Below are 12,312 nucleotides of genomic sequence, written 5' to 3' on the forward strand. Positions count from 1 at the left end.
TTGAAAGTTATAGAATATGGATTGATTTGTTCAGTGAATCTGAGTTTGATTTTCTTTCAAAGATCCTCAACTATTCCATAGTAGGATTACAAGAACGTTGATATTGATGTAAATGAAGGTTGGAATTGAATTTAGTTTGAGCTTTTGGAACTGGTAGACTCCTGACTTCAATAATGTAATTATTTAAGTTATGTTTGGCCGTATCGACATTTACCAAAACAATTTCAGGATACATTGTTTTCAATATGAAATCTGTATCCTAGCCGATTAGTACCAAAGTGGTAGAATATATAACACATTGAACTACTAATTGCTTAATTTGAAACCCTGCATGTTATTGGTAGATGATTTGAATCAGAGTCGGTTCACTACAAATATTACATTGATCTTCTAGATTCAGATCAATTGTAGAAGGATTTTTCATAGAATTTGGGTTATTGGAAATAAAACTGGCGAAAACCAGCGGAGAGTTCGTCATGAAAAATTCGTACTTTCTGATTATTTGCTTGATTACTTCACGAGAGATGCCTAGCTGTTATCAGGTGTACAACTTTGCTTTCGCCGTTTTTTTTTTCAAAATTTAAAACTATTGCGAAAAAGTGCTTACAGATGTATTATTCAAAGTATTGTCCGTTGTTAGCGACAACTTTCTCCCATCTTTCCGGCAATTTTCGGATCCTGGCTCGAAAAAAGGAGTCCTCTTTTGACACTATCCATTTTTCCTACTCTTCGAAGGATTGAAAATGTTGATCTGCCAGGCCGTGTGCCACCGAACGGAATAGGTGAAAGTCAGAAGGGGCGACATCTAGGGAATACGGCGGGTGGGGCAAGACTTCCCATTTCAGCGTTTACTTTTTGACCACTTTTGCGACGTGAGGCCGAGCATTGTCGTGTTGAAGGATGACTTTGTCATGTCGCTCTTGATATTGTGGCCGCTTTTCTTTTAGCGCGCGACTAAGGCGCATCAGTTGCGTTCGATAGCGATTTCCTATGATGGTTTCACCCGGTTTAAGAGCTCGTAGTAAATCACACCGAGCTGATCCCACCAAATACAAATCATAACCTTGGGGCCGTGAATATTCGGTTTTGCCTCCGACGAAGTAGTATGCCCGGGCTTTCCCCATGATTTTCTGCGTTTAGGATTATCGTATCGAACCCACTTTTTATCACCGGTTACGATTCGATGTAAAAACCCCTTACGATTTTGTCTTTGAAGCAGTTGCTCACATACACTCGATGTCCCTCGGTTTCATTCGTACGGCACCCAATTTCCTACTCTCTGAATTATGCTCAGGGCCTGGAGACGTTTTGAAATAGCTTGCTGACTCACTACCAACGATTCGGCAAGCTCTTTTGGGTTTGGCACGAATCTTTATCAAGCAATGCTTCTAGTTGTTCATATTTGAAGGTTTTTTCTCTTCCATCACCATGTTTGTCTTCGACATCGAAATCACCATTTTTAAACCGTTGAAACCACTCCCGACACGTTCTTTTACTCAGAGCAGCATCACCGTAAGTTTCTGAGAGCATTCGATGCGCTTCAGCGTAAAACTTCCCGCAAATGGCGAGAATTGGGCACATAAACAGACATTTTCGAGCGTGAATAATACGAAAACAAGAACAACTGTCACTGAAACGGCGATGACAATTCGTTAGGTACTGTACACACTCACTTCAAAGGCATTATCATCTATGTATTTTGACCAGCCTCAGCCGGTACAGCCATCTCCGCGGAAAACGGCGGAAGCAAAGTTGTACACCTGATAGTAAAAAATAGATCGATATCTTGTGCGTTTTTGCAGCTATCATTTGATTCATTTGTTCATCAACGCATTGAAATCGTGACAATGCTGCATTTCAAAAATGGGATGACATAACGTATGTACCTATTGTTTATTGGTTATCATTAGAAAAAAATGTGTTTTTAAAAGATCAAGTCGTGGCAGCCAAACGGTTCTGCTAAATCTTAGGTATATGTACATCTAATGAATTGAATTTTATTACATGAGAATTGAATTATTTTTGTCTGATAGGACATTGTTAATAATTGATTTTATGGTTTCCATCACAATCAGAGCATGACAGTTCAGCTGAGGGTATCGTTCGATGAACAGACGTCCTTGCAAGAGAACGACTATAATTTCAATAGCGTATGTCCATATGACAATTTGTTGTACCATGTCCGAAGCCCTGGCAATTGCGATATTGTGTTAGGTTCGCTGTGTCATCATGCCATTTATAATTTCCACTTTCACTTCTGGAAGGAACGAAGAAAGCTCCGTACAAAATGCTTTGAGAAAGCTCTGTACAAAATGCTTTGAGAAAGCTCTGTACAAATTGCTTTGGCAAGTGTCCATTTTAGGGATTGTTGTTTCTTATTGATTTATTTTCCTTGTTGAATTTTCATATTTAGTTATCATATGTGTACCAAAACATAATGAAAACAGTCATGTGCGCTCGGAAGAAATCGGTTACGTGTAACCAAAAGCCCTAGATGTCTAGAATAAGGCTGTGTGCTTTCCGAAAAGTACTGCAATCCTCAATTAGTCTATTACAATACTATTTTTTGGACATAGGATATGTTTATTGTTGTTTATTGTTGTATCCGGAAACTCCCGGAATGAAACTTCGGATTGAATACTTCTAGCTGTTACTTTATTGGAAGTCAATCAAAGAATGAATGAATAAAATGAGATTCATGTCAGCTGTTATATGATCGTTGGTTGCTATGATCCAACATTTCCCCCTTCAAGGTTTCATCATCCAGTAGGGCTTGAACCGGGCTGGAAGTTGAATCATTCGTCGACCTCTCTCTAGGATTGGTGTTGATGATTGTACAGGTACGGATTCTTCATTTCCCACAACTTCATCTTCTGAAGAATCATTTGTCAGGCTAGCTTCATTGGACTCATCCAACACGGGTTCTTCTAACAACTGGGGGTCTGGGTTGTCAACAGGAACATTGAGAGCTTTTGGAGCCGTTAATCCGAAACCATCGAAAAATACTGAAAGCGGTGTTGGGTTACCTACTGTACTAGGTTCAGGAACTCGAGCGTTGAGTTGGTTTGCATGTGACCGTATCAGGCGATGTTGATCCTCCAGGAAGACATTGTAGTTCACGGTTCCGATTTTCTCGATCACAGTTGCTGGTTGCCACTGCCATGAATTCGCTCGATGTACCTTTACGTAGACGGTATCTCCGTGCTGAAATGCCCTTTTGACTGCGCCGTGCTTTTTGTTGAATGAGTTGTTCTGATTCTTTCTGTTTCTGAATGTGGAGTCAGTGGAACGTTCAGTCGGTTTGAGCAATGACGATACGGTACGTATTGGTCTGCCGAACATCAATTCAGCGGGAGCTTTGCCGTTCAAGTCACTGGTTGGAGTAGAGCGGTAAACATTCAAGAAGGTGTACAGTGCTTCTTCGAGTGATTCTCCTCCCGTGCGCATTTTTCGAAGGCTTCTCTTCAAAGTATCCACGAATCTTTCGGCTAAACCGTTGGATTGCGGATGGTACGGAGCGATACGAATATGACGTATTCCTTGAGCTGTACAAAAATCTTGAAATTCGTGGCTGGAAAATTGAGTTCCATTGTCGGACACTATTACTTCTGGATTGCCGAATGTTGCAAAAGTTTGAATCAGTAGTTTGATGGTGGTTTTTGTTGTCGTGGATTTTGTTGGATGTATTTCAGGCCACTTAGAGAAGGGATCTACTATTATTAGAAAATAGACACCATCTACGGGACCTGCGTAATCGATATGTATTCTGGACCAGGGTTTGGCAGGAATCGGCCACGACTCTAATGTCGTCTTTGTAGGAGTCTTGGCTGCTAATAAACATGGCGTGCAGTGTTTGACGAAGTCTTCAATGTCATTGTCGATACCGGGCCAAAAAACAAAGCTTCTAGCTATTGCCTTCATGCGTACCATTCCGGAATGACCTCGATGAAACTGTTGCAGAATCCTTCGTCGGAACATCTCAGGAACTATGACTCTGTCGCCAAACATTACACAACCGTCAACTAGGCTGAGCGATTCTCGTCTGTTGTAATATGGTTGAGCAGCAGTGGAAAGATTCTTGGAGCAGGAAGGCCATCCGTCACGAATGTGCTTGATAACAGTTTGAAGTGTGACATTTGTTGATGTTGCTTTCTGCAATGCTGCAAATGAAACCGGAACCTTTTCTGTAGCATCGGAAAGAATACTGGATAAGTCTTCCTCTAGAGTGAGTGCTGCGATGACATATTCTTCTTCTGGTTGGTTGGTTCGGTTAATCAGCCTGGACAAGATATCTGCGCAACCAAAATCGCTCGTGGATACATGTTGAATCTCAAAATCGTAATTTAGCATCGTAAGTGCCCAACGTTGCAGTCTGTTTGCCGTGTGCATTGGTATGCCTTTCTTGGAACCGAAAATAGACAGTAGCGGCTTGTGGTCAGTCAGCAATGTGAAATGACGTCCTAGCAAAAACTTGTGGAACTTTGTTACTGCATAGACTAACGCGAGTGCTTCTTTTTCAGGTTGCCCATAGTTCCTCTCTGCGGGGGCGAGCGTTCTTGAAGCATGTTGAACGGGCTTTATTTTTCCATCGGAAAACTGATGAAAAATTACTGCACCGATTCCAGTATTTGATGCGTCTGCTGCTACGATGATGGGTAGCTTAGGATCGTAGTGAGTTAGCAGCAAATTTGACTGAAGTGCTGTCTTGAATTGATTAAAAGCGCGTTGACACTCTGGAGTCCATTGCCACTTTGTTTCCTTCTTCAGCAGCTGGTCCATTGGATGACGTAACTCGTGCATGTTGCGAACGAATCTTGCATAGAAGTTGACCGCTCCTAGGTATGACCGTAATTCGGGAACGTTTGTCGGGGCAGGAAGTTCAGCAATGCTCTTCAACTTCTCGGGATTAGGACGAATGCCTTCTTTATCTACGATGTGTCCCAAATAGGCAAGTTGTGTTTGAAAGAGATGGCACTTCTCAGCTTTGACGTGGAAACCATACTCCTTCAGTCGCTGGAACAGTAAATTGAGTGATACTAGATGCGACTTCATGTCCTTTGAGAATACGATAACATCGTCGATGAAAGAGCGGACACCAGGAATATCTGAAATCATTCCATCCACCAAACGCTGGAAAGCTCCTGGAGCGGACTTTACTCCTGGAGCAAGACGATTAAATTGATACAGACCACGATGCGTGTTGATGGTGAGTAACTTCTTGGAACTATCATCAACTTCGAGTTGTAGATACGCATCGGACAGATCAATGATGCTGAACACTGTGCTACCATTGAGTTGAGCAAAAATTTCGTCAGGAGTTGGAAGCGGATAGTGGTTTGCCTCCAATGCTTCGTTAAGTCCCGTCGAGTAGTCCGCACAAATGCGAACCCGTCCGTTTGGCTTGCGTACTGCCACAATAGGAGCAGCCCATTCGGAAAAGTCGACTGGCTGTATTATACCAGAAGTTTCCAACCGTGTTAGTTCGGCGTCCACCAATGAAATGGTATTAAAGGGAACCGGTCGCTTGGGACAGAAAATCGGTTTGGAATTTGGTTTCAAAAAGAGCTTTACCTTCGTTTTCCTGCAATGTCCCAAGGAATCGTTGAACACTTCTGCGTGCTGCGTTTTGAATTTACAAATTCGCTGCTCTACCGATTCTGTTTTAACTTGATTGCAGACCGAATCGATGGGAACTGACCACAACTTGAAAAGTTCGATCCAATCGATACCAAGGATATTGAGATTGATAGACGTTGTGACGAAACATCTTCCTTTTCTTGTGTTACCGTTGATGGTGACGTCGCAATGAAACTCACCAAACAAATGAAGCGGCTTTCCCGATGCGTTCATGGCTTGAATCGTTGGTTTCTTGATAGAAGGTTTACCTAGCGAGTTCCAGGTTCGCTTAGATATCACTGTGATGTCGCTTGCTGTGTCTAACTGCAGCTTGACTTCCACGCCGTTAATGATGGTAGTCACGTACTTTCGCTTGCTTGAGTGTTGAGCGATGTGGTTCACAATAAAGATTCTTCGGGATTTGGCTTTACCAGATTTTCTTGGTCTGTTCGGTAACTTCTTCTCTTCACCAGAAGAAACTGATTTCATCTTGGAAAAACAATTACAGTATCCTTCCTTGTGACCACTGCGGTTGCACTGTTTGCATTGGTGGTTCGAGAAAGGACAATCTCGAACGAAGTGCATTTGGCCGCATTGCCAACAAGGTTTGCGAGGTGTTTTACCTTCCGATTTTGAAGACTGCTGCTGATGAGTATTTCCCTTCTCCTGGACAGCGTGCACAGTTGGTTTCGAGCATGATTGACACTCGATCATGGATGTGTCCGCCTTGAGATTGTCGAGCCGTTGATAGTCGTCGATCAGATTTTGGAGTGTAACGGGAGCTTCTGCTGTTTCAGACTCAATGCGAGAAAGTAACCTGGCTCGTATGTCTGTGTAGCAGTGCGCTTTAAGGCCACAGACAAAAACCAAGCACTTGAACTGGTCAATTTTCATGTTCTTGAAATCGAAATCTTCGCATGCACGGTTTACCTTTCCGCCGTAACTGATAATGTCTTCGACTTCTGATTTCATCAACTGCAGACACTGGTAGCGCTTGTTGAAGACAGACGTTTGCGATCCGAAAATCTTCTTGATGATTTCGACGCTGTCAGTAAAGTTGATATCTTTGGGAAGCTTTGGCAGAATGTAGTTGGTATACCGTGTATGTGATGGTGTATCCAACTTCCTCAGCAGCAAACGAACTTTTGCGGCATCTTCCAGATTCTTGGCGTCCGAATCGAAAAGGTCCGCGTATCGGCTGTACCATTTTTCGAAAGTAACTCCATTTTCTGGATCGAAAGAAAATTCGCTGATGTTGGTTGCTAAGGCCTCAAGTGTTTGCTCTGCGTTGTTAGGCGTTGGAGTGGGTTGTGCTAACTTCTGCAGGAGAGTCGCCATCTGGAGAATTGCTTCTTCGAGGTCCGCCATTGCTTCAGGTTTTTAATCCTCGTCGCCAATTGTTGTATCCGGAAACTCCCGGAATGAAACTTCGGATTGAATACTTCTAGCTGTTACTTTATTGGAAGTCAATCAAAGAATGAATGAATAAAATGAGATTCATGTCAGCTGTTATATGATCGTTGGTTGCTATGATCCAACATTTATTATTGTAAAATCAACAGACACATTGTAGTCCTAATGATAATTTCTAATACTAAGTAAAAAATTTGCTTGAATTGTTTTCCGTGAAAGGTTGAAGTCAAATCCAGATGATACACGTTTGAACGATTTTTGCAAGCCTATAACGGCACCGTTTGTTCCATAGTTGATGCGACGTAGATGTAGTCGAAGAAAGGCGTGAGAGCACGGGGACGAACATTGATATTAACCTCACGGAGCAAAGCGGGGCAGTCAATCCTATCATTCAAAATATCAGCTATCATCAAAGCACGCGACAGCTCTCGTCGTACTTGTAGTGTGTCAAGACCAATCAGCAATCCGCGACTTTCATAGCTCGGCAGTTGATGTGATTATTCCAAGGTAATCGTCGAAGAACAAAACGTACGAATCTACGTTGTATAGATTCTATTCTATGAGCTCCATTGAGGTAAAGAGGGTTCCAGACTACTGAGCAATATTCCAAAGTAGAACGAACGAGTGTACAGTATAGAGTCTTCAGGCAATAAATATCATTGAAGTGCTTAGCCATTCTAAATATGAATCCCAAACAGCGTGAAGCTTTCGCAACAATGTAGTTAATGTGCTGTTTGAATGATAACTGCTCATCGAGAAAGACACCAAGATCTTTGACGCATGTCGATCTACTAATCATGAATCCTTCAAGATTATATTCGAATTTGAACGGTAACTTTTTCCTTGTGAACGTAATGATTGAGCACTTCTCGGGATTCACTGTCATATGATTGATTTTGCACCAATTCGCAAAGATTTCCAATTGCCGTTGAAGGAATGCCGCATCTTCTGAGCTGCGGATGGTATTATAGATCTTGAGGTCATCAGCGAAAGAAACTCGTGGTCCATCCAGACAAAGATTTACATCATTGAAGTACAATAAGAAAATCAAAGGGCCAAGATGACTCCCCTGTGGAATTCCAGACGTTGCAACAAATTCTTCGGAAACACAATCATCAATTTTGATAGTAAGATGTCGATTGCTGAGATATGATTGTATCCATTGAATGACGTTTGCACCAAAGCCGAGTCGATTTAATTTTGCAATTGTGATGTCATGATTGATTTTATCGAAAGTAGAAGAGAGATCTGTATAGATAACGTCCGTCTGCAACCCGTCTGACATAGCGTTTGTTATGTAAGATGTGAAAGATACGAGGTTAGTAGCTGTTGAACGCTTCGGCATAAACCCGTATTGAGTATCATCGATGTACTGCTTGCAATGGTTAAAAATTTGAGTCAGAATGACTTTTTCGAACAATTTAGGAATTGCGCTACGAGAAGTGATACCGCGGTAGTTGTTCATATCGCTTATGTCGCCTTTCTTGTTAACCGGATACATAAACGAAGCTTTCCATAAATCCGGATACATTGCTATAGTTAATGAGGTTCTGAATAAACGATAAAGTGGTGATATTATTCCAGCCGAACAAAATAACTTCCGGTATGCCATCTGGTCCTGCAGAACTCGAAAACTTCAATCCAGCGATAGTCATCTGTACCGAATTTACGTCTATGTCAATGGAGTGCAAAAAGCAATTAGATACCGGAACGTTGATTGCCGCTCGTTCGATTTGCTGTGGGGATAATGCTTCAGTAGAGAAAACACGAGCGAATTGTTCCGAAAAGAGCTGGCAAATTTCTTGAGTACTCGAACCGGTACGCTCACCGAATCGCAGTAACGATGGTAATCCAAATTCCTTCCTTTGCTCATTCACGTGCTTTCAGAAAGCTTTTGGGTTAGACTTCATCCTATGCTGTACCTTCTTTAAATAATTGGCATGGCTATTATAGTCGGCTCTATTAAAATTATAGCTGATGATGCTGGAGGGGGCGCTGTCATGAGGTAAACGTTTAGTCTCGAGTACGATGTGTAGCGGAGGATGATGTCGAACACATTTCACTAGAGGAGACAGCGTAACGCAAATGTTGGGTGCGATATCGGTTTTACTGGAGAAGCTTGAATTAAAAAAATATTTACATACCAAACAGAGGCGATTTGAGCCTATTCCAAAACCCGGGAATTTTTATCTCGAAAACCGAAAAAAACGGGAAATATAAGTTGGCAATTCACTTGCAACTCTGATTTTAACAGATAAACAAATAGACACAAGGATTCTGAGTGAATTTTCCAAGCAGGATTTACTGGAGCCCGCACCACTACGGAGCACATATTCGCGATAAGACAAGTACACCAGAAGTGTCGTGAATACAACGTTTCAGCTATTTATCGACTTCAAAGTGGCATACGACACAATCGATCTAGAAGAGCTATGGCAGATCATGCACGAATTTCGGTTTTCCGGATAAACTGACGCGATCGGTCAAAGCAACGATGGATAGAGTGTTGTGCTACGTCCGAGTATCTGGGACGTTCTCGAGACCCTTCGAATCTCAGAGAGGGCTGACTTTCTTGTATCTTCTTCTTGATGGACTCTCTTGTATCTTGTTCAATATTGCTTTGGAAGGTGTGATTCGATGAGCGAGAATCGATACGAGTGGCACGATCCTCCGAAAGTGACACGTATCCTTGAGAAGATTATGGAAACATACATCGAACTGAAAGTTGAAGCTAGGCGTATCAGACTGGCCATAAATGCGTCAAAAATAGAATAGATGAGAGGAAGAGGCTGTAGAGAAGAAACATTACGCCTCCCATCACGAATATTGATAGACGGAGACGATATCGGGGTGGTTGACGAGTTCGTGTATTTGGGCTCACTGGTGACCGTCGATAATGGTACCAGCAGAGAAATTCAGAGGCGTATTTTGGCAGGAAATCGTGCGTACTTTGGACTCAGAAAAACCTTTCAATCGAGAAAAGTACGTCACCGCACGAAATTGACCATCTACGAAACGCTCATTAGACATTCTAAAGAAAGGTGCTGAGGACCACCTACGGCGGAGTGCGGATGGAAGACGGAACGTGGAGACAGCTGCTAGGAGAACCACCCATCGTACGGACAGCTAAAATCGGACGTCTACGATGGGCTGGGCATGTCATAAGGATGACGGACGACAGCCGAGTGAAAATGGTTCTTGAATTCTTCTAATTCGATTGGGACAAGAAAAAGAGGAGCGCAACGAGCAAGGTGGATCGATCAAGTGGAGGGCGATCTACGAAGCATCCGTGCCTTGAGTGGCTGGCGACGAGCAGCCATGGACCGAGTTATGTGGAGACGTATGCTTGATACAGCAAAGGACACCCCAGGACAGTTTGCCGAGTGTTAGTTTTCGAATAGAGTTCAGTCAGCTGCTAGGACAATTGTTGAATCATCTGTTGGGTACTGGAGCGTGTTCTACACATGCTAAGGAGAAGGGTGAATGTCCGAGTCCTTCCTCTGGACGATACTTTTTCGTAAAATTTTCATTTTTCATTTTCATCTTTTCTCTCCGTCTGTTGCTCGTTAGTAGTGATGAATATAAATATGGAATCTACCGTTCCGGTCTGTAATGATGGGCGACACTATTTTTTGTAAAATTCTGAAAAGTTACTTCTTGGCTTAACCCAACGATATCTAGTTTTTGTAAGCGAAATCTACCATTTTGAACCATTTTTTTGTGAACGTGAATAAACCTCTTTTTTTTCTTTCCTCAGCCGATACCTGGGGATCCGGCTGGCCCTCCTCTGGTTCGGGTGCAAACTTGTGGACACCACTGGACGGAACAACAGAACGCGGTACGCCTTCCAATTTGAACTCCTTCCTGCCGGAAAATCTGCTCGGCGGTGAGTTGAACTGAGTAGCGAGAATCAAGTGAGTAAAACTTGTTCATCATTGATTGACGCAACACACCTGTCTTGCTGTGTGACCTGAGAGGTAAATCTTTGGGGCTATCAATGTCAACTTTGCACGAACAAGTGCACACCCGTACTATTAGGATATAGTGGTAAACAGTGTGATTCAGAATCATGTTAAACATATAGCAGGAACTACTTGACACACCGATTTTTACTATTGAAGAACAACAAAAAAAGCGTACAATATCAAGAATAGAGTTTGAACGGCAGCGATGCGGGCAAATTGATATTTTGTACAATTTTATTTTTGCTATCTATTTGGAAGAACATAATGTTAGGATATAAGCAATGATGAAAGCGTTTAAAACTTTATTACCTGACCTAAGTTGTTGTTACAATTTTATGTTTTTATATGTATATTTAAATTAGTTGTCTACCAAACGAATCTGATCAGATATTTCAATCGAAAATATTCGGGTAAGCTTTAATAATAACACACAAAAAAAAAGAAACAACAACAAGAAACATTATCACAATGATAGATTTATTACGTTTTTATCCTGCACCATCGCATTTACTCGCATAAAATGGTGAAAACTAGATACGAAAGCACAGGGAATCAAAAACAGCGATCTCAAAAGCATGGGGCCAACCGAAATCGATCGAACAGGGCCATCCGAGAGTGAATATTATTACCGTGTATTTGTCAGGCGAGGGGTGGTGGTGGTGGCCCGCCGTGTGTGGGAATACGAGTTGTGGTTGTGATTTTTTTTCTGTTCAGCTAAATTGATAAATGGACCACCAGTCACCAATGGCCAAAGCGAGAGTGAACCGCTTTTTGCCAAAATGCATGCGTGTGCGATCCACCCAGTTTAAGTGCTGCTGGTGTTGGTTGCTCTCGCCCTCCACCCTTTACTACTACCATCATTGTGTTTATACAGATACATATCAACGTTCGTACGTTTCGGGATCCGCTAGGGTCAGTTTCCATCCCGTACCTCTTCTACCATAATAGCAATGATTACCGTTCGCGGACAGTGGGCGGAAGCTTGTTGCGTTGACTTTGTTTAATTTTGCAAATTTGTTGACACTTTGTTATGTATGTAATTTTGTTACTTTTAGTTTTCATTCAGTGCAAAGTGCATTCCAATGAACTGTGAATCGTTATTTTCTTTTTATTTACCATCCATAATAATATCGCGTCAAATTGAGATATGAAATACTTGTACATTTGCAACAAATAGCTACTTACTAATATTGATAATCCGTAAGCAATATAATATAAACATACAAAACAAAACTAGCGTTTAAGGCGTAGAAAAGATAAGGGACAAAATGTTATTTATTTTTCTAATATAAATGATAAAATTAAACAAACAAAAAAA

General features: G+C 41.9%; 2 protein-coding genes across 2 annotated transcripts in view; one reads left to right on the forward strand and one right to left on the reverse strand.

Annotated features, from left to right (window-relative positions):
* Positions 1-11,457, forward strand: part of LOC131430346 (protein Gawky-like) — a 40,538-nt gene extending 29,081 nt beyond the window's left edge. Inside the window, exon 9 of the mRNA XM_058595248.1 lies at positions 10,787-11,457. Within this exon, the coding sequence (XP_058451231.1) occupies positions 10,787-10,929 (143 nt within the window). The 3' untranslated portion in view covers positions 10,930-11,457. The remainder of the gene's footprint in view (positions 1-10,786) is intronic.
* LOC131430347 (uncharacterized protein K02A2.6-like) lies at positions 2,605-5,093 on the reverse strand. The gene has a single exon (XM_058595249.1). The coding sequence runs from the start codon at positions 5,050-5,052 to the stop codon at positions 2,749-2,751; it is 2,304 nt and encodes a 767-aa protein (XP_058451232.1). The 5' UTR covers positions 5,053-5,093; the 3' UTR covers positions 2,605-2,748.
* Positions 11,458-12,312: the final 855 nt, after the last annotated feature.

The sequence above is a fragment of the Malaya genurostris genome, chromosome 2, assembly GCF_030247185.1.
Source record: "Malaya genurostris strain Urasoe2022 chromosome 2, Malgen_1.1, whole genome shotgun sequence".
Lineage (NCBI taxonomy): Eukaryota > Metazoa > Arthropoda > Insecta > Diptera > Culicidae > Malaya > Malaya genurostris.